At 43.6% G+C, this 23,219-nt stretch overlaps 1 protein-coding gene across 1 annotated transcript; it reads right to left on the minus strand.

Moving 5' to 3' along the window:
* Positions 1–592: 592 nt before the first annotated feature.
* On the minus strand, positions 593–17,390 carry gramd1c (GRAM domain containing 1c). The gene is made up of 17 exons (XM_038972690.1): positions 17,298–17,390; positions 15,207–15,333; positions 14,875–14,975; positions 14,079–14,174; positions 13,751–13,831; positions 8,961–9,085; positions 8,678–8,828; positions 7,885–8,041; positions 7,534–7,674; positions 7,237–7,355; positions 6,983–7,125; positions 6,205–6,308; positions 5,460–5,636; positions 5,222–5,288; positions 2,828–2,947; positions 2,297–2,402; positions 593–2,188 (listed from the first exon to the last, which is right to left on the minus strand). The coding sequence occupies exons 1-17, from the start codon at positions 17,388–17,390 to the stop codon at positions 2,123–2,125; spliced, it is 1,974 nt and encodes a 657-aa protein (XP_038828618.1). The 3' UTR covers positions 593–2,122.
* Between the last annotated feature and the right edge of the window lie 5,829 nt (positions 17,391–23,219).

Raw genomic sequence — 23,219 nt, forward strand, 5'->3', positions numbered from 1 at the left:
TTGTTTAATCTCTGTTGTCTCTACTGACAGAGTCTATTTACTTCCCCGGGTTGTTTAATCTCTGTTGTCTCTTCTGACAGAGTCTATTTACTTCCCCGGGTTGTTTAATCTCTGTTGTCTCTTCTGACAGAGTCTATTTACTTCCCCGGTTTGTTTAATCTCTGTTGTCTCTTCTGACAGAGTCTATTTACTTCCCCGGTTTGTTTAATCTCTGTTGTCTCTTCTGACAGAGTCTATTTACTTCCCCGGTTTGTTTAATCTCTGTTGTCTCTTCTGACAGAGTCTATTTAAACAGCCACAGCAATGATGCCAATACATTTTTAGAGACAGCGTGTGGTTTTACACAAGGACTTTCCTCAACTACTGTAACTAAATATACTGCATCTTGGTTACAAGTCTAATAGTTTTACTACATCCAGGCATTTGTGCTGATAGAGTGAAGTAACCTCAAACTCACTCACACACATTCACAAATGTGATCAGAGTAGTAGATTAAAAGTAGAAAGATGGTTTATGCTGACTGTAGTGCTTTTAGCCTGGCCCTGATCATAACATGCCCCTTATCTTACAATACATTGACAAGACTAACACATGGCAGGAAAGTGTTTCTTTATTCAAAGCAACAATACATCTTTGTCTAACAAATGTACAAAATAGCCAACAAATAGAAAACAAATTATACAGTGTGTGTGTGTGTGTAAACTATTCACATCCAAATGGTTCACATTGATTCCATGTAACAACGGTAGGAAGATTCCTGTGCTTTTATTTAAAACATAAGGATGGGTGTTACATACAGTCTGAAGCTGTATCGTCACACACACAGAAATGAGTGGTATATGCTGCACAAAATTAACATTTGTCATTGTAAATTGTAATTTACAATAGTAACAATTCAAAGAAAGTTAACAAGGCACTAGTGTGGATTCAACTCAGTCCAGACTAAACTTGTGGTGGTCACATTCTTATAGTGGACGTACACAACAGCAGTGCAACGTTTTAGTGCTGTGGCTTCTTGAATGGGTGTGGCATGTGGATGGAATATTAATTACATAACAGCCACTAACCCTCTAGCCTAGCCTACATGGGACAGCTATCAGGATTAACTAAATGTAATCAGTATTATTCAATCGGGATGTTTTGGTTCTAACCAAATGCTCCTGAGAAAGTTCACCTGGGTCACGTTCAGTGGGGTGCAACGTTACAGAACGTTCAGATAAAAATATATTATGTAGAACAAACTCATGTAGAATAAGGTTTCATGACAGGTTTATAAAAGGCATTTATATCTGCAGCGTTCAGAACATTGCACCCTTCTGAACACAACCCTGATATTGAGGTCTGCTGTACATCTACAAACCAGCTGAAAAACCACAAACCATCCAAGGTTTACATTTTTTTTCCCTCAACTGCATACTTATTCACATTTTCACAAGAGCAGAAACCCATGGGCATCCAAATAAATTATTAAATTACTTTCTGAAAGCCTTCTAATTGAAAAAAAATATCTAAATTAAACTAAAAACCATAAAAAGTACACAAGGCACTGTGCAAAAAGTAAAAATATTTCATGGATTCCTTACATTCACTTCTATCAAAACATTGGTTCTCATCTGCTGCGCTCATCACACCATTGGCTCACATCTGCTGTGATTGGCTTGTCAATCGAAGGGGTACGCAGTACACAGTGAGGCATGCAGTAGAACTTCTAACTTAATCACAGTAAACCCAGCACCAACATTAAGGAAGAATAAAGAACTACCAAACTGAAAACAGAACCCCACATAAACCCCAGTCCACCAGTTGTCTCCCAGTGTTGCTGATGGTTGGGAACCATTTTCTTCCTCCACAGCGCAGTGCCGACAGTTGAACTTTAATAAGAATTTGTTCTTGACTGACTTGCCAAGTTAAATAAAATTAAAATTAAAACATCCATCTACCTGGTACCACACTATTAAAGGCCCTGGGACTTGAACCATTGTTGCTCTTAGTAACAAGTCTGTGCATGAGTCGTCCCTTTAGCAACACCCCTGGTTACGAGAGAGTCCTCAGAGGCGTGTCCCTGTAGCCTTTACAACCCCAGGCTTCAGAGGGCGTAGTGAGGTCGCCAGGTGTGACGGTGTCACTGCAGAATTGCTGTTCTGTTGGTTACAAATTTCTGCTGAAGCAGCGACAGAGAACTGCGGAGCTATGGGGAAAAGAGGAAAAAAACTGTCATTGTCTGTACAGACACACAAACACCTGCAGGAGGAATTCGGGAGCCTGTAACACAAACATAGCTGGTCGTTTGACTGACCTGCTCCAATAGGTTGATGGAGTCCTGCAGCACTGCTTTCAGCAGCAAAGTCTCCTCTCTGGTCCTGTATGTTGGGGCCGGTTCAGGAAAGAAGTCAGCGGCAAAACTGAGGAGACAGACATAGTCAGCATAAAGAGAGAGAGAATTCCACAACAACCCGATCCTGTCAGATCAGTGATTACTCCAAGAAATGGTGAAAGAAAGTTTTTCCTGACTTGGATGCATGCTAAGGGGATGTGGCTGACCTGCAAACCGATATACTGTATTTATTTTCTTATTGATTATAATTGTTAGGGTGAGGTGTTTGGTTAAGTTTAGGTTATAGATTGTCTGGCGTTTCCTACTAGCACTGACTTTGCTGATAGCTTCTTTATTGAGGAAAAATGTACTGACTATGACATGTGGTTGTCTCACCTAGCTATCTTAAGATGAATACACTAAGTCGCTCTGGATAAGAGTGTCTGGTAAATGACTAAAATATCAAATGTAATGTGAAAAGTGCAGGCCTTCACCCGGTGTGCAGCAGCCTACCTGCTCTCGGTCCTCTCCCGGAGGTGGTGCTTGGTGCTCAGGTACATGCGGTTGGCCACATCCTCCATGGCCCACAGCTTAAAGAACAGCCCCAGGTTCAGTACTGTTAGGATCAGCAGACTGGGAACACACAGCCAGAGAAAGAGGCTGTGAGGTTTCTGATTACCTGGCTAAGATCAACACACACCTGGCTAATATACTGCACCTAAGTACTGTTTGAGCTCATGAAGCAGAATGCACTCATAGCAAGCGGTACAGGAGCGCCAAGTCTAGGTCCAAGAGGCTTCTAAACAGCTTCTACTTCCAAGCCATAAGACTCCTGAACATTTAATCAAATGGCTACCCAGACTATTTGCATTGCCCCCCTCTTTTATACTGCTGCTACGCTGTTATTATCTATGCATAGTCACTTTACTATGCATAACTCTACCTACATGTAAATATTACTAGTGATGCACCGATATGAGATTTTTGGCCGTTACCGATATCCAATATGTTCCTTGCCAAAAAAAAACGATACCGATATTTACAATTTTAGCCTTTTAAGCATTCTAGTACAATTAAATAGTTAACACACACACACACAGATGCAGCGGTCTAAGGCACTACATCTCAGTGCAAGAGGCGTCACTACAGTCCCTGGTTCGAATCCAGGCTGTATCACATCCGGCCGTGATTGGGAGTCCCATAGTGCGGCGCACATTTGGCCCAGCGTCGTCCGGGCCATCATTGTAAATAAGAATTAGTTCTTTACTGGCTTGCCTAGATAAATAACAGGTTACACACACCACACTGACCAAAAAGTTATTTTGTTGGCATTTACGTATGCCCCCATTACCAGTAAAACATAATCAAAACCTATTTATTTCACTTACTTGCTGTGCTGTTTCGTTGTTCAGTCATTTAATTCTCAACCAGGATTTCATGTAACGCCGTTTGAGTCGTGTCAAATAACACGACATCTGTATCAGTAGCTATAGTTAGCTAGCTAACTATATAGCAAGGTGTCATCTAAAATAACCCTAATTTATAAGACAGTTCTTATTTGATTCATGGTGGTCGGACCAAACTACGTGAAGCTAGCCACAATAGTGGACTTTGCAGTTAGCCTTCAAAATAAAAGTATGGCATCATTCTACTATGTATTCATTTGGATTACTGTCAATGACTAGCTTCACAACACATAACCCGGTGCGGTAGAGCCTCACTAGCCAGATGAAGCTAGCTGGCTGCTTATAACGTTAGCTTTGGGCAACAGGGTTAAGTTGCTGACTAGCGATTTATTTTCATGAACTGAAGTTCAATTTCAATAGGCGAACAACAAGTGGCAACCCAGCTAATACTTACTCACAAGGATTCCTAAATCATTGCTAAGAATAATGAAAATGACTGCAGGTTCTACTGGTTATTGTTTTCAGGCTGGTTGTATTGGTGCTAGCTAGGTACCAAGCTAAAGCTAGCTACCCCAGAAGTTGCGGTCGAACAAATGATGCTTTATTACCAACGAGGTATTGTAAAGATATTGTTCGTGGCTGGTGTTTGCAGACTTTTTTGTACAGCTTTGACATGCAAAAACCCAAACGGCATTCCATAGTATGTATGTCATGAAGCTAATAGCAGTGACGCTATTACTGTGTAACTCCGGTAGGGCAACGTCTGAAAAATAGCGCACTTGGTAGTGTGTACCGGCACTCGACCAGTCGGCGAAAGCCAACATCACCCACGACAGAGAACGGTTGATAGTCAAGGGTAATGAATACCATTATCTTGGCTTTAATGGATTTCGCCTTTGAGTTGTCTCGCTGAAATTTTGTTACTCTTTCAATTAACTGCTCGATCCACACAGCAGACATTGTGGGCTAGTTTAGGAATGCTGTGTTGCACGTGTAGCGCAACATTTTACGTGGCGTCATTACGTCATGTACCTATGTTATTTAGGTATGCACATCAGTTTAGTCATCGGTTTTGCACATCGGGGCGTTAAACTAGACATCGGCCAATACCGATGTTGGCATTTTAGCTCATATCTGCCGATTCCGATATGTTCACCGATATATCATGCATCCCTACATATTACCTCGACTAACCGGTGCCCCCACACATTGACTCTGTACCGGTACACCCTGTATATAGCCTCGCTATTGTTATTTTACTGCTGCTCTTTAATTATTTGTTAATTTTATTTCTTATTCTTTTTAGGTATTTTCTTTTTAAACTGCATTGTTGGTTAAGGGCTTGTAAGTAAGCATTTCACTAAGGTCTCCACCTGTTGTATTTGGCGCAGGTGACAAATAACATTTGATTTGAAGAAAGTACACAAACACAGACAATAGAAAAGGTTCATGATGATTTACAGCTATACCGTTTGAGTGTTGACTGGTGGTGTCGACTTACATGATGCTCATCCCAGCTATGATGGTAGAGATGTTCCATCGAGGTGGACCCTTCATATCTATGGGATCTGACACACAACCCGGGAGAGAGCGGAACAGCTTGAACGGAAGACATATGACTGTGTGTCTATTGTAGGTCATTTGACTGATTGAGTGTTTGTGCAATTCACTCATATAGCACGTGTAATGTTATCCAAGTGTCAGAAGATGGTTGTTAAATAAACAGAACATGTATGTACCCGTCTTGCCCTCTCTGTGAGGGTCTAGGTCAGGCTCGCATTGCTTGCTGGGCTTCAGGTGCTCCTGTAGTGTCCGACTGAACGTCCTCCTCCGCCAATGACGCATCCCGCCAATCATCTTACCGGGGTCTCCGCATCCCTGGTTCAGCTCCGCCTCCTCTTCCATCAGCTCAGATTCTGTGATAACATAGGGTCAAATGAAAAGTTGGGTCAAATGGCTTGGAAGACAGGGGTCAATAGATGACTAGAAGTGGTAGGGGTGATGTAGAGAGGACTGCCGGGCAGTCTGTAGGGAGGTTGGGTGCTAATCGACATCTCATGAGGAGAGTTGGACTGTCAGTGTGAGTGCAGGGCTTTGATTCAGATCTAATCTAACGAGACTGGAGAGGGTGAGTAAGAGAAGAGCAGAGGAAGGGTAGGGAGATTGGTCGTTATACAGTATAGGAGAGAGGGAGCTGGACAGAAACCAGTGAAGCACCAACATACAAAGAGAGCATGGGCCTATTATGGCTAACCCAACACTCACAGGCAGAGAGACTAATTGGAGATTGAGAAGTGGGGAGGCAGGAAGACAGGCCCTCAGAGGAAGATACACTCAGAGAGATCAGCCAAACAAGGAGGAGAGACTTGAAGAACTACAGAGAAAGAGGGGACAAGACAGACAGATATTCTTAAAGATGGGGTGGAAAGAGAGATATAGAGAAGGGTGAAGAGATCTCCAGGGCTGCAGCAGCCTACTGCCCACCCAGGTGTCTGAAGTAGTCCTCCAGGCCACTCCAGGAGTTCTTGGTGATGAAGGACTTGACCAGCCCCCACGGCTGCTTCTTGTACTTCACATCAGTGTACACCCTGAACACACAACAGCAGCACATCAGTGTACACCCTGAACACACAACAGCAGCACATCAGTGTACACCCTGAACACACAACAGCAGCACATCAGTGTACACCCTGAACACACAACACCAGCACATCAGTGTACACCCTGAACACACAACACCAGCACATCAACTCTACAGTTGTAATTGAATAGTAATCAAATGATCTATATTCACATTCTGTAATGGGTAATTAGTAACCACAAACTCTGAAGTACCAAACATTTAGTATTTATTAAAAGAAGTCTGTCAACTGCTGGACACAGCAAATAAGCGCTATGAAGTCACAGACCTAGGATATGAGAATAGAAGGCTTTATGCCACTAGAGGAATGACTCCAATAAAGCAGGAAAATGTCCTGGAGGGCTGTACAGACAGCACTGCTGATTTTCACTCTGACCAAAAGCTATCAGGGAGAAGGGAACCAACAACACACCGGCCTGCAATAGTTGGAAGTGAATTGACCTTTCCTAGGGGATATTGATTAGTCTTTGACACACAAAAACCATGTAAGAGGCACATCGCACTGAACAAAGAGACCGTGAGCGCAGCGAAAAGCTCAACCCCAATACCCTGAAAGTCTTTACCCTAAAGTAAACTGAGCAGATAACAATGTCGAAAGGCTGTGATGTCTCTGCTGCTCACCTGAGGCGACATTTGCGTTTGGAATGGCGGATGATACAGTAGCGGTTCTGAGTGTAGAAGTAGTCGTGGTACGGGACGTCGTGTGTGTAGACCTCCGAGTCGACGAGGTAGTACTGACCTTCCCTGAACTCCTTGTACAGGATCTGACAGGACAACAGAGGAGTTACACACACTCTGGAGAAAAGACATTCCACACACCTGCACATACACACACTACTAAAAATCCGCCACACGCAGTGCAGACCTGGGCTCACCTGGTTCTCCGTGGCGGTGGAGAACTTGCCCACCAGAGGGTTGGTGATGGTGATGGTGTAGTTGAGACTCCTCTTCATGGAGCCGGACGCGTCACTCTGCCACCGTGTAAGGATGGCATCTGACGACAATCACACATGTGTTTTGTGTTAACCTATCTACTACTTTATTTGGTACCACATTAGAACAACGCTCGGACAGTCTCATTTAAAAATAGCTTGTGAGGAGTGAGGACTAGTCAGTCTTAATCAGAGGAGAGGACTGTGGCTTATAACAGGGTGGATGGGGAGATGACTCACTGGTGATCTTCCTGGCATTCATGAATCTTCGTATGAAGTGGGATTCGGTAAAGAGCAGTTCAAACATCTTTTCTGCACTGATGTTGAAGACCGTGTTCACATAGAGCCTGCCATGCTGCTGGGAGACACTCACCCTCTCCTCTACAGGAGAGGCAGGGGGAAAGATGGGGGGGTTAGCATGATCTCAGAGGAATGCCTCTACAAAACACATTTAACAGATCACTAGCATAAAACAAAACAATCACTTTAAAGTAGAATGCATTTAACAAACAATTTGAGGGTCAATAGTACTACCACGCACATGCCTGTTGGGTAGAACCAATGAACACACACAGTGGGGTTAGTTCTCACCCTCCTCTGCACTCTCCGAGCCGCTCTGTTCAGAGAAGCGGTCCAAGTTAGAGTTGAGGTCCAGAGAAAGCTCAGAGCGCTTGGAGACCCGCTCCGGGGCAGAGCGGTCCAGGGACGGGTCAGGAGTGCACCGAGACGAGGTGCTGCAAGCATCATCCTGTAGGACACACAATGGCAATGTCACTCTTCCCTGACTATGGAAGCCTTGCTATAAATGCCATCAATCTGACTGGTCATTCACTTGCAATACTCATTAGACAATGAAGAGAATATGTGGAGACAACATGACTAAGGCGATTACTTGATATCATCCAAGCCTTGTGAGAATTTGTATTTAACCTTTATTTTGACAGGGAGTCAATGCTGAGACACAGGCCTCATCTGGAAAATAGACCTCTATAGCACCACAATACACATGCAAATACAATAATCACATTAAACTACACATGTATATACAGTTTATTATACACAACAAGCAAAACACAATCACATTCTTCAGTAAAAAGGTCCCCTAACAACCTTCTGAAACGCTCTAGAGGCACCAATTCCTCTCATTTTAAACTGTATTGTAGATCATTCCACACGTAAGGTGCAAGGAAATTATAGGCTGATTTACCTAATTCTCTAGACACCAAAGGAGTCTCCAGAGTTAACAAACCCTGTGAACGGGTTTGATAACTTGTCATTTTAAATCTTAACAGTGATGTTAGAAAAGTCTGAAGTTTGTGGAGCAGGGCTTTGTCAACAAAAAGAGTAATGATGTGATCTATGTGACTTCAAAGAGGTGTCGTACTGTGTTTCCTGAGTTGATGGAGCTCTGTCCGAGGGGTGAGGGTAGGTCCTCTCCCTGGGGTGCAGTGGGCTCAAAGGAGCCCTGATCCCCCGGCTGGAGGCGCAGAGTAGACGGCCTCCCAGAGTCCTCTCCACCAGGCCTCACGGTCATGCTGCCACGGACCAGGTGGGTAAACAGGTTGCAGAAATGTGTCAGTTAGACAGATGTAGGTGAGTGCATGTTGTTCTTTGTGTAGTCCGAGAGAGAGAGAGCGATCCAGGTGTGTGTGAGTGGTCATCCTCACCTGGTGTGTTTCTGCGTGGTTGATTCTGCTGATGTCTGTAGACTTTCTATCTCTACAATCCTCAGGCCCAGGTCATTGCCATAGTGCTGCTTGACCATCTGCCACAGCGCCAAACTACTCAGTGGCTAGGAGAGAGGGAGAGGAGCTTGGTACACAGCAAACAGTGGCACTTGAATAGATTTCTGTTATCATGGAAAAGCAACTGCTTTCCTGGTAGTGTCACCACCAATCAAATTTTTGTAGGTTATAACGTGCGAAAGCTCAATCAAAATAAAAATTATAAGGATGAATTCCTCTGTCTGGCTTCCAGTAACATGATAACTATCTTCCACCTGTGCATGAATCCCACACCGCCTCCAGTATCCTAGTTTCAATGAAACAAAACAGCCCTAACCTGCTCCTTACTCAACCACACTGATGTCACGAGACTAAAAAACAAAACAATACATGCAGTGTGGATTACATTTAGATCCACCTTTGATTGAAATTAAAATTATGACCAGACAAAAAAAATGTAAATACAATTTTAAACAAAAATATGGCTGGTACCTTGCTCATAGTGAAATTGTACACTGTAGAAAAAACAAGTTATTTAAAAAATACGTGAATGGGGGAAAGGGGTGAGTAATAAGGAAATGTAGATTACTTAAAAAATCTTTTGAGAGATTGAACAATCGTTGATCACTTACGAGTCAAAAGAAAACAATTTAATATTATTTCCCATGCAACAGAATCTAGTCAAGAAAGCGGCCATATGGAACCACGGTTTCTTTAGCCTAATCCAAACTGTGCACAGCTAATCATAATTTAGATCAACATCTGTCACTTGCTGCCAATCAAGTAATAAAGGCCATTTTAAAGTTGTTTTACTTACTTTGTAGCTATTTCGCTCTTTCCCAACAGTTGTTACGTATACCTGCCTGGTAGCTGGACTGAACTATAACCTGTGCGCCGTCACAAAGCAATCAGGAAGTTAGGCGCTTTTTTGCCCAACAATAGGAACAAGAGCGCTCCGCCCATTTATGGAAAGATACATAGCTTCGATAAAAGCTCTATTAGATGCCAACCTCGTGAACGTTCAGTGGCAACGGAAATCAGATATGTTGCCCTGGAGAATGGCGAGGTAACGAAACGACAGTGCTTTCTCGGGGGCAGGGTGTGTGTCTTATGCAAATTAACCTTCATAGCCGCACCTTTGAGGGGTCATTGAACCTTACCTTCATTCGCTAACTCCCGAGCCACACCAGTGTTATTGTGGGATTGTTTTGACAGCTTCATTCCCTTGGTCCACAGTCTTCCATATTGCCCCTATAAGTTGCATTCATTCTAGGTCCTAATAAGTTTTACTTTTATCTCAACTTTGCTATCAAAATAGCTAGTATGTTATAAGAAACAAAACATTATGAATATTCAGCCTGCCACTTCCCCTTGTATATAACATAAGAACTGAATGCCATGGTAACCTCGTTTAGGGACATGGGGCCAGTCTGAGGGGCATGGTGTTTACCCAGGACTGATTAGATAAGAACAGTCAGCCAGGGTAATGTCACAGAAGCCTTGCATACTACATAAAAATCTGGATAGGTTGCATGAAATGACAGACTAGAGCTATGATAACCATCACCATTGATATTTGGTTAGCTAGTAGTTGGCATCCATGCAACTGGAACAATGGGAGAATCTCAATTGCATACTCCTCAGGTCCTCCCTCCATGCCTCATTCTCAACACCCATTGGAGGAGAAGGTCAGTGGGTATGGGACCTCTGGCTTTTCCATCCAATGGGTTTTGAGAAGGAGGCGAGGAGAGGGGACGCAATAAAGATTCTCCCAGAGCCATTCGATGAGATATTCCCATTTGGGCAAAATACTGTCCTTTCCTCGACTCCTTCGTCCTCTCTCCTCCGTGATCCGGAAACCAATAAGTGGTCGAGGAGAGTGTCAATTAGTTAGTAGGCGAATGGAGGCGCTTCCTCCCGCTGAGGAAGCACAGGAGTATTCTACCGCAGTCCTTTGCGGAAGAGTTTAGAGATCCGCCACAACCCCTTTGAATCAGCTGTTTTTACTAGGAGGAGAAAAGCATGCACATATTTAAAAATGATATGCTACTTATCTTTTTATCTATAAAATGTCACAACTAGGCCTCCCGAGTGGCGCAGTGGTCTAAGGCACTGCATCGCAGTGCTTGCTGTGCCACTAGAAATTCTGGGTTCGAGCCCAGGCTCTGTTGCAGCAGGCCGTGACCGGGAGGCTCATGGGGCGGCGCACAATTGGGCCAGCGTCGTCCGGGTTAGGGGAGGGTTTGGCCGGCAGGGATATCCTTGTCTCATCACGCACTAGCAACGCCTGTGGCGGGCCGGGCGCAGTGCATGCTGACATGGTCGCCAGGTGTACGGTGTTTCCGCCGACACATTGGTGCGGCTGGCTTCCGGGTCGGATGGGCATTGTGTCAAGAAGCAGTGCGGCTTGGTTGGGTTGTGTTTCGGAGGAGGCATGGCTCTCGACCTTCCCTTCTCCCGAGTCCGTACGGGAGTTGCAGCGATGAGACAAGACTGTAACTACTACCAATTGGATACCACGAAATTGGGGAGAAAAAAGGGGTGACATTTTTTTTTTATATATATAAAAATTCACAACTAGCTACATGTGTTTTTAGTACCCTACACATTTCATTAGGTACTCCACCCCTGCAAACGTCATTTGCATGATGATGCGCGAGTGAAGGATAGTCATTTCATACAAGTGCATTTGTTTCCACATTTCCTCTCCTTGGTTACCTTTGACCTTTTTCAAAAGGAGGGGAGGACGGAGGAGTAGAGTAAACCAATTGAGATTCTCCCCAGTTTAGCTTATTACCATACTATTGTCCTATTATTTCCTTATTAGCAAGAGTAGGATTGAGTGAGGGGAAGACGATCCTAGATCTGTGCTTAGCGTAACTCCTACTGTTCATATACAGTGGGGCAAAAAAGTATTTAGTCAGCCACCAATTGTGCAAGTTCTCCCACTTAAGATGAGAGAGGCCTGTAATTTTCATCATAGGTACACTTCAACTATGACAGACAAAATGAGTGGAAAAAAATCCAGAAAATCACATTGTAGGATTTTTAATGAATTTATTTGCAAATTATGGTGGAAAATAAGTATTTGGTCACCTACAAAAAAGCAAGATTTCTGGCTCTCACAGACCTGTAACTTCTTCTTTAAGAGGCTCCTCTGTCCTCCACTCGTTACCTGTATTAATGGCACCTGTTTAAACTTGTTATCAGTATAAAAGACACCTGTCCACAACCTCAAACAGTCACACTCCAAACTCCACTATGGCCAAGACCAAAGAGCTGTCAAAGGACACCAGAAACAAAATTGTAGACCTGCACCAGGCTGGGAAGACTGAATCTGCAATAGGTAAGCAGCTTGGTTTGAAGAAATCAACTGTGGGAGCAATTATTAGGAAATGGAAGACATACAAGACCACTGATAATCTCCCTCGATCTGGGGCTCCACGCAAGATCTCACCCCGTGGGGTCAAAATGAACACAAGAACGGTGAGCAAAAATCCCAGAACCACACGGGGGGACCTAGTGAATGACCTGCAGAGAGCTGGGACCAAAGTAACAAAGCCTACCATCAGTAACACACTACGCCGCCAGGGACTCAAATCCTGCAGTGCCAGACGTGTCCCCCTGCTTAAGCCAGTACATGTCCAGGCCCGTATGAAGTTTGCTAGAGAGCATTTGGATGATCCAGAAGAAGATTGGGAGAATGTCATATGGTCAGATGAAACCAAAATAGAACTTTTTGGTAAAAACTCAACTCGTCGTGTTTGGAGGACAAAGAATGCTGAGTTGCATCCAAAGAACACCATACCTACTGTGAAGCATGGGGGTGGAAACATCATGCTTTGGGGCTGTTTTTCTGCAAAGGGACCAGGACGACTGATCCGTGTAAAGGAAAGAATGAATGGGGCCATGTATCGTGAGATTTTGAGTGAAAACCTCCTTCCATCAGCAAGGGCATTGAAGATGAAACGTGGCTGGGTCTTTCAGCATGACAATGATCCCAAACACACCGCCCGGGCAACGAAGGAGTGGCTTCGTAAGAAGCATTTCAAGGTCCTGGAGTGGCCTAGCCAGTCTCCAGATCTCAACCCCATAGAAAATCTTTGGAGGGAGTTGAAAGTCCGTGTTGCCCAGCAACAGCCCCAAAACATCACTGCTCTAGAGGAGATCTGCATGGAGGAATGGGCCAAAATACCAGCAACAGTGTGTGAAAACCTTGTGAAGACTTACAGAAAACGCTTGACCTCTGTCATTGCCAACAAAGGGTATATAACAAAGTATTGAGATAAACTTTTGTTATTGACCAAATACTTATTTTCCACCATAATTTGCAAATAAATTCATTAAAAATCCTACAATGTGATTTTCTGGATTTTTTTCTCATTTTGTCTGTCATAGTTGAAGTGTACCTATGATGAAAATTACAGGCCTCTCTCATCTTTTTAAGTGGGAGAACTTTCACAATTGGTGGCTGACTAAATACTTTTTTGCCCCACTGTAAATATCCTTGTCATAGAAATGCCCTTCTTTAATCCCAGCCCCCATCCCCGCAGGAGGCCTTTTGTCTTTTGGTAGGCCAATATTGTAAATAAGAATTTGTTCTTAACTTAAATAAAGGTTCAATAAAAAATGTAAATATAAAAAAGTTGTGCACTTTATGGGGAATAGGTTGGCATTTGGGATGCACCCCAGTGAGTGAGGTGAGGTTATGAAGTCGCTGAACTGTGCCTCACTTTGTCCATCAGAGTGTTCTGCCACATCCGGAACACTCCCTGGTAACTCTTCTCTCTGGCTGAGAAGGAAGTGAAGAACAACTGTAGGGAAGAGAGTGACAGAAGCTTGTAAATATTATTGCAGTGATAACCATCCATTGGTTTGCATTTAGGACAGACAGAAGGGATGAGTAACATGTTATTTTGTCAGTGCTGCAGCTGTAGGCCTACTCCTGAGGGGTTAAACCATGAAAAGCACAGGGTCTCTTAGCTCTGGTCCAGGGCGTTAGTGCAACTGTCCAGGGATATTAAACAGAACCCAGGTGGTGTTTGAGTGACTATACTGTACCTTCTCTGAGTCTGTGCAGATCTGAATGGCGTTGGGGATCAGCCGTGCTGTCTTCTCTCTGTACATGGCCTTGATGTCCCTCAGAGTCAAGGCTATCTACGACAATATAGCACAGTGATGACCTCCAGAGTCAAGGCTATCTACGACAATATAGCACAGTGATGACCTCCAGAGTCAAGGCTATCTACGACAATATAGCACAGTGATGACCTCCAGAGTCAAGGCTATCTACGACAATATAGCACAGTGATGACCTCCAGAGTCAAGGCTATCTACGACCAGAGCCATATATTAAGAGAGTTCTGCCAGCTTTTTGAACAGCTGTCATGTTGGCACCTTTATTCTCTACATGTTTGTGATGTAACAATACGAGAGCGCCTCTGACAGTTCCCTATGAAATGACCCGCTGTAATCAAGCAAAACAGAGCAGTGAATTTAACAGACATTTTTATTGATTAGCATTGGGGATAATGTGAATCCAAGTCAACAAATTGCACATCTGCTTTCACTGTGAAAACTATCAGCAGTAAACAGCACAAAGCAGAAGCGTTAATCATCACTTAGCAACGGCTATTGAGGAGAAAGCGCCGCTCTATGAACATTCAGAGAGAAACCGCATTGGCCCAACTCTCTAAATACAGTATATCACCGTCTAAAACCAGAGAACACTGACCACATTTAACACGACCAGAATAATGCAATACAAACACACATTTACAGCATATCATGATCTGATTAATTAATCCCCAAGACAGAAAACTCCTATTTTCCATCTCTCCCCCATGTGTGAGCTCACCTTTGTCCCCCGAAACACATTGCTATAGAAACAGAGCCAGTTCTCTGACAGGTAGAGGCGTCCCTGCAGTAGGATGTCTCTCTGGAGGGCACAGGTATAGTCTGGGGAAAGACACGGGACGCACCTTGACACAGGTAAGTATAGTACAGGTGTGCTGGTATATGCAGGTGAGAGAGGTGCCAATGTTTTGGTTTTAAGAGATAATAATAATAAATTATTATTATTATAAATATTATTATTATTATTAGGGTCCATTTCTGGATGGGGCCTCTCTCTCCCCATCTCTTTTTCTTCATTTCTCTCTCACACACACACATAGACACGTAACTCACCCATGATGAGTCTCTCTGACTCAGGCAGTTCTCTGAACAGCTTCTTGAACTCCTCAACCCTCTGTTTGTAGGTGGGGGCCGGTAGGGCTTGGGGGGCGGCCAGACACTGGCCCTGAGGGTCGGACATCTGATTGACGGGCCACAGAGGTAACATTATAATCACAAAGCTCATTTGAATAGTAATTTCTATAGTACAGAGGTCATGCTGGCTAAAACTCTGCTGCATTCAGTTTTTTTTTCATACAGTACCAGTTAAAGTGTTTGTTAGGTGTTAAGCCTGTGTTTAAAAAAAAAAAAAGTGATTTTCACTGTTGAACTGTGTTTGGGAAATAAAGATAGACATGGTTTTAAAAAGGTAGTGGTCATATTTCATCCAGTATGGGGTAAGTTGTGTCAAGCTACAGTACCAGTCAAAAGTTAGGACACACCTACTCATTCAAGGGTTTATCTTTATTTTTACTATTTTCTACATTGTAGAATAATAGTGAAGACATCAAAACCATGAAATAACACATATGGAATCTTGTAGTAAGCAAAAAAACTGTTAAATCAAAATATATTTTAGATTCTTCAATGTAGCCACCCTTTGCCTTGACAGCTTTGCAGACTCTTGGCATTCTCTCAACCAGCTTCACCTGGAATGCTGTGGTTCAATCTGAGTTTGAAATTCACTTCTCGACTGAGGGACATTACAGGTAATTGTATGTTTGGGCTACAGACACAAGGTAGTCATTCAGAAATCATGTTAAACAGTCTATGCAACTTATTATATGACTTGTTAAGCATATTAGTACTCCTGAACTTATTTAGGCTTGCCATATAAGTGGTGGAATACTTATTGACTCAAGACATTTCAGATTTTAGTTTTTTATTAATTTGTAAAAAAAAAAAAAAAAAATGAAATACCACTGACATTATGGGGTAATGTGTGCAGGCCAATGACACAAAATCTCAATTTAATCAATTTAAAATTTAGGCTGTAACACAACAATGTGGAAAAGTCAAGGGGTTTGAATACTTTCTAAAGGCAGATTGAGTGGACAAAACATTAGAAACACCTTCCTAATGTAGAGCTGCCCCCCCCTTTGCTCTCAGAACAGACTCAATTCATCAGGGTGTCAAAAGTGTTCCAAAGGGATACTGGCCCATGTTGACTCCAATGCTTCCCACAGTTGTGTCAAGTTGGCTGGATGTTCTTCGGGTGGTGGACCATTCTTGATACACTTGAGAAACTGTTGAGCGTGGAAAAACCCAGCAGCGTTGCAGTTCTTGACACACTCAAACCGGTACGCCTGGCACCTACTACCATACCCTGATCAAAGACACTTAAATATTTTGTCTTGCCCATTCACCATCTAAATGGCACACATACACAATCCATGTCTCAAGTATTGAAAATCCTTATTTAACCTGTCTCCTCCCCGTCATCTACACTGATTGAAACGGATTTTAAAAATTACATCAATAAGTGATCATAGACTGACCAGGAGAAATCTGTCATGGAAAGAGTTCCTAATGTTTTGTACACTCAGTGTGTATATACATATTTATATATTAAAGTGACAGTTGGTCAATACGCTCTCGCTATTCAGTAAATACAGAGAAGACCAGGAACTGAACACTAATGTAGCTGAAAAACAGTATCGGCACATGAGCTTTGTATACTGTCACTAGTACATCACGACAAAAGCTAAATGTGATGTCAACATAATAGATGGCAGAATGGGCAGAATGTAATAGAACGTCTTCTCCACTAGAGGGCAGGAACCGTTATTGTCCACACTGTGGAAATGTCTTTGGCTTCACCACATAAAAACAGACATTAAACACCATCAGGAGAAAATCATCCTCAATCTTTAAATAAAACTATACAAAGTAGAAAAATGCTACAGTGCAAGTGCAGTTTGAAGTTAGTATACATTACATCATTGGTCTAAAAACCATAGCATCAATAATGCCTAACTAAAGATACATCGTCACCATGCAGTGTTTATGGGTGGGCGAGTAAGCAGACTTTATGACATGTTATACAATGTAGGGGTAAGTGCATGATACTCACAGATAGGTAAACTGAAGGGCTCTGTATCTTACCTCATGTTCCTCAGAGCTCCACCTGTACTCCCCCATGGAGGCGGTCTCGTCTGTGACGTCACTGCCAACCCCTGACCGGGAAACCTGGTCCATCAGACCCACTGTTCCGCTGACTGGATAGAAGAGATATGTTATGTTACCTGGTAGCTTTAGAAGGTAAACTCCAGCAGTCCCTATAGAATGACTACTGGACTGGACATCTTGCTGCTGTAAAGGGGTCTGTTTATGGCTGGTCTCTACTGAAGAAGGTTACACTTTGCAGACCATGCTAAGAAGTATGAGGAAGGAAATTACATCTTATGCAGGTCCATCTTCTAACCCATATAATTCAATTTGAACACAATGAATTACTTGTTATACTTTGCAATGTTAATGACAATGGATTAGTGATCTACTATTGAATTGAAGAATGTTAGCTCAAAGTTCACTGTAGTCAATGAATAGCATTCTCACATAGATGTTCCTTTGTCCAGGTGTGAAAGGGCAGTGTGGAGTGCAAGAGATTGCATCATCTGTGGATCTGTTGGGGCGGTATGCAAATTGGAGTGGGTCTAGGGGTTCTGGGATAATGGTGATGTGAGCCATGACCAGCCTTTCAAAGCACTTCATGCCTACAGACGTGAGTGCTACGGGTCGGTAGTCATTTAGGCAGGATACCTTAGTGTTCTTGGGCACAGGAACTATGGTGGTCTGCTTGAAACATGTTGGTATTACAGACTCTGACAGGGAGAGGTTGAAAATGTCAGTGAAGACACTTGCCAGTTGGTTAGCGCATGCTTGGAGTACACGTCCTGGAAATCCGTCTGGCCCTGCGGCCTTGTGAATGTTGACCTGTTTAAAGGTCTTACTCACATCAGCTGCAAAGAGTGTGATCACACAGTCATCCGGAACAGCTGGTGCTCTCATGCATGTTTCAGTGTTACTTGCCTCGAAGCGAGCATAGAAGTTACTTAGCTCGTTTGGTAGGCTCATGTCACTGGGCAGCTCTCGGCTGTGCTCCCCTTTGTAGTCTGTAATAGTTTGCAAGCCCTCCCACATCCAATGAGCTTCGGAGCCGGTGTAGTACAATTTGATCTTGGTCCTGTATTGACGCTTTGCCTGTTTGATGGTTCGTCGGAGGGCATGGCGGGATTTCTTATAAGCTTCTGGGTTAGAGTCCCACTCCTTGAAAGCGGCAGCTCTACCCTTTAGCTCAGTGCGAATGTTGCCTGTAATCCATGACTTCTGGCTTCCATTCAATTTTACTTATCCATATTTTAAATTGACATATGGGCATCGTACAGCCCAATGGTCATCACACTGGATAAATGACTAAAAAAGTGACATATCAAGCTCACTTAGATCTTGCTGTGTGTGTACTGTATTTTTATGTTATGTCTGTGAACACATCTTTCTTTGATACTTTAACATTACCTGAACAGCACCACCTCGACAATGGACAAACAGTGCTATTGCAGCTTTTTTCGTTTGCCAAGCAAGGTTCTTGCGCACTCGTTTGGTTCGCCTAGCCAGCCGAACTGAAGCATGCCTTTAGGGTAACTGCAGCCTCACTCTACCCGTGATATCAAAGTGCTGTAATGTTTGATAAGGCGAAAATGAAATAAACGATTTGGTATCATTTTCATAAAGGAATTCTGAATAAGTGTCAGCTATCGTCTTCATCTGTGCATGAGAGTGCATCCGACTCAGTTTCCCCAAAATAAAATACGCGATACAGTCGTGTTTTGTATTCCCGTACACAAATTCAGGCCGAAACTGAAGAGCGGATGGTTTGAACGCGGATGGTTTGAATCGCTCACTTGACAGCAGTAATTTACTGCACCTGAATCTCTTCAATGTTTTCGCATTCAGGTCCAACAAGTTCCATTCTGAACAATTATACAATGGGAAAATAGGTGAAGTTTCGTTCAAATCTAAAAGGGTAGTGTCAAAAAGTGATTGTATTCAAATGGATTTACCCCGCGTCTTCATCATCCACCATGTCGGATCTCTTCGGGGATACTAAATTCGTGATAGGCAAGGCAGTTAAAAGACGGTGCACATTCATAACCTACCTGGAAACGACACAATATATTTATCTTCGGCACCGAGTTGTATGTGAGTCTGGGATGAATGAAGGTTTGTGAAGTCGCGGATACCTGTAAGCATGTCACCACCGGCTCCGTTTGACCGCTCTCAGATCTTATGAACGCAAAACTAAATCAGTAATGTGTACATCTAGGTTTACTAAAAATAAATGTCAGTGGCGTCATATAGCCAATGTGCTACAAATCCGTACACCTGGCAACAGGTATCACCTGACCCAGCCCATAAGGGAAAATACCATGAAGGAGAAGTCACCATCGTTGTGCTTTGTCCATTATTATTTGCATACTGATGGCTGTCTAATGGGTCTAAAAATAGCCATCATTCTCTGTTCTGTCCCACCCTCACATATCTTGTTCTGGAGGTGCTTTACCGAGTCACAGTTCTCTCTATTCCCATTTCAAATAATGTTCATTGGTAGGCGTGGGGATGCAATATATCAAGCTTTTATATTTTTTTATTTGAGAATGATTTCTTGTATCTGCCCAACTGAAGGCTGAGCCTCAAATCAAATCAAATTTTATTTGTCACATACACATGGTTAGCAGATGTTAATGCGAGTGTAGCGAAATGCTTGTGCTTCTAGTTCCGACAATGCAGTAATAACCAACAAGTAATCTAACCTAACAATTCCACAACTACTACCTTATACACACAAGTGTAAAGGGATAAAGAATATGTGCATAAAGATATATGAATGAGTGATGGTACAGAACGGCATAGGCAAGATGCAGTAGATGGTATAGAGTACAGTATATACATATGAGATGAGTAATGTAGGGTATGTAAACATAAAGTGGCATAGTTTAAAGTGGCTAGTGATACATGTATTACATAAAGATGGCAAGATGCAGTAGATGATATAGAGTACAGTATATACATATACATATGAGATGAGTAATGTAGGGTATGTAAACATTATATTAAGTGGCATTGTTTAAAGTGGCTAGTGGTACATTTTTACATAATTTCCATCGATTCCCATTATTAAAGTGGCTGGAGTTGAGTCAGTATGTTGGCAGCGGCCACTAAATGTTAGTGGTGGCTGTTTAACAGTCTGATGGCCTTGAGATAGAAGCTGTTTTTCAGTCTCTCGGTCCCTGCTTTGATGCACCTGTACTGACCTCGCCTTCTGGATGATAGCGGGGTGAACAGGCAGTGGCTTGGGTGGTTGTTGTCCTTGATGATCTTTATGGCCTTCCTGTGACATCGGGTGGTGTAGGTGTCCTGGAGGGCGGGTAGTTTTCCCCCGGTGATGCGTTGTGCAGACCTCACTACCCTCTGGAGAGCCTTACGGTTGTGGGCGGAGCAGTTGCCGTACCAGGCGGTGATACAGCCCGACAGGATGCTCTCGATTGTGCATCTGTAGAAGTTTGTGAGTGCTTTTGGTGACAAGCCGAATTTCTTCAGCCTCCTGGGGTTGAAGAAGCGCTGCTGCGCCTTCTTCACAACGCTGTCTGTGTGGGTGGACCAATTCAGTTTGTCCGTGATGTGTACACCGAGGAACTTAAATCTTTCCACCTTCTCCACTACTGTCCCGTCGATGTGGATAGGGGGGTGCTCCCTCTGCTGTTTCCTGAAGTCCACAATCATCTTTGTTTTGTTGACGTTGAGTGTGAGGTTATTTTCCTGACACCACACTCCGAGGGCCCTCACCTCCTCCCTGTAGGCCGTCTCGTCGTTGTTGGTAATCAAGCCTACCACTGTAGTGTCGTCCGCAAACTTGATGATTGAGTTGGAGGCGTGCATGGCCACGCAGTCGTGGGTGAACAGGGAGTACAGGAGAGGGCTCAGAACGCACCCTTGTGGGGCCCCGGTGTTGAGGATCAGCGGGGTGGAGATGTTGTTACCTACCCTCACCACCTGGGGGCGGCCCGTCAGGAAGTCCAGGACCCAGTTGCACAGGGCGGGGTCGAGACCCAGGGTCTCGAGCTTGATGACGAGTTTGGAGGGTACTATGGTGTTAAATGCTGAGCTGTAGTCGATGAACAGCATTCTCACATAGGTATTCCTCTTGTCCAGATGGGTTAGGGCAGTGTGCAGTGTGGTTGCGATTGCGTCGTCTGTGGACCTATTGGGTCGGTAAGCAAATTGGAGTGGGTCTAGGGTGTCAGGTAGGGTGGAGGTGATATGGTCCTTGACTAGTCTCTCAAAGCACTTCATGATGACGGAAGTGTGTGCTACGGGGCGGTAGTCGTTTAGCTCAGTTACCTTAGCTTTCTTGGAAACAGGAACAATGGTGGCCCTCTTGAAGCATGTGGGAACAGCAGACTGGGATAAGGATTGATTGAATATGTCCTTAAACACACCAGCCAGCTGGTCTGCGCATGCTCTGAGGACGCGGCTGGGAATGCCGTCTGGGCCTGCAGCCTTGCGAGGGTTAACACGTTTAAATGTTTTACTCACCTCGGCTGCAGTGAAGGAGAGCCCGCAGGTTTTGGTAGCGGGCCGTGTCAGTGGCACTGTATTGTCTTCAAAGCGAGCAAAAAAGTTATTTAGCCTGTCTGGGAGCAAGACATCCTGGTCCGCAACGGGGCTGGTTTTCTTTTTGTAATCCGTGATTGACTGTAGACCCTGCCACATACCTCTTGTGTCTGAGCTGTTGAATTGCGACTCTACTTTGTCTCTATACTGGGACTTAGCTTGTTTGATTGCCTTGCGGAGAGAATAGCTACACTGTTTGTATTCGGTCATGTTTCCGGTCACCTTGCCCTGGTTAAAAGCAGTGGTTCGCGCTTTCAGTTTCACGCGAATGCTGCCATCAATCCACGGTTTCTGGTTTGGGAATGTATTAATCGTTGCTGTGGGTACGACATCGTCAATGCACTTTCTAATGAACTCGCTCACCGAATCAGCGTATTCGTCAATATTGTTGTTGGACGCAATGCGGAACAAATCCCAATCCACGTGAGCGAAGCAGTCTTGAAGCGTGGAATCAGATTGGTCGGACCAGCGTTGAACAGACCTGAGCGAGGGAGCTTGTTGTTTTAGTTTCTGTTTGTAGGCTGGAAGCAACAAAATGGAGTCGTGGTCAGCTTTTCCGAAAGGAGGGCGGGGGAGGGCCTTATATGCGTCGCGGAAGTTAGTATAACAATGATCCAAGGTTTTACCAGCCCTGGTAGCACAATCGATATGCTGATAGAATTTAGGGAGTTTTGTTTTCAGATTAGCCTTCAACCACCTGCATGATGAGCCCTCAAGGAATGGGCCAAAATTCACCCAATTTATTGTGGGAAGCTTGTGGAAGGCTACCCGAAATGTTTGACCCAATTTAAAGGCAATGCTACCAAATACATAGAGTATTTGGGAATGTGATGAAAGAAATACAAATAAAAGCTGAAATAAATCATTCTCTACTATTATTCGGACATTTCACATTCTTAAAATAAAGTGGTGATCCTAACTGACCTAAGACAGGGAATTTTTACTAGGACTAAATTCCAGGAATTGTGAAAAACGGAGTTTAAATGTATTTGGCTAAGGTGTATGTAAACTTCCGACTTCAACTGTATGTACATTACAACATTTCAGTCACTAAATGTAGTTGAGGGGAATGCACATAGCAATACTAGTTTAACCAGCAGCACCAGACACATAATTTACTGTCACTCTTACACTAACATACATGACTGCATCTGTGATCACTACTACTATTGTTGGCACGGTACACACACAAACTATCAACTTAACATACACTAGTAGCAATCTCTTGATTACACGTACAGAACATGCAGAGAAGACTGATATCTACTGAATCACACAGTCACGACATTCACCATTTTGTTTTGTTGCTTTATTTCATTTTACACATTTTATTATTTGGGACTCAAACACTTG

Source organism: Salvelinus namaycush, chromosome 33 (genome assembly GCF_016432855.1).
Source record: "Salvelinus namaycush isolate Seneca chromosome 33, SaNama_1.0, whole genome shotgun sequence".
NCBI lineage: Eukaryota > Metazoa > Chordata > Actinopteri > Salmoniformes > Salmonidae > Salvelinus > Salvelinus namaycush.

Coding starts and splice junctions, on each gene's coding strand:
- gramd1c (XM_038972690.1), bottom strand. CDS start 17,390: ATGGACCAGGTTTCCCGGTCAGGGGTTGGCAGTGACGTCACAGACGAG. Junction 2,948..5,221: donor ATAGCTGGGATGAGCATCAT/GTAAGTCGACAC, acceptor GTGTGTTCCCAG/TCTGCTGATCCTAACAGTAC. Junction 2,189..2,296: donor CCATCAACCTATTGGAGCAG/GTCAGTCAAACG, acceptor TTTTCCCCATAG/CTCCGCAGTTCTCTGTCGCT.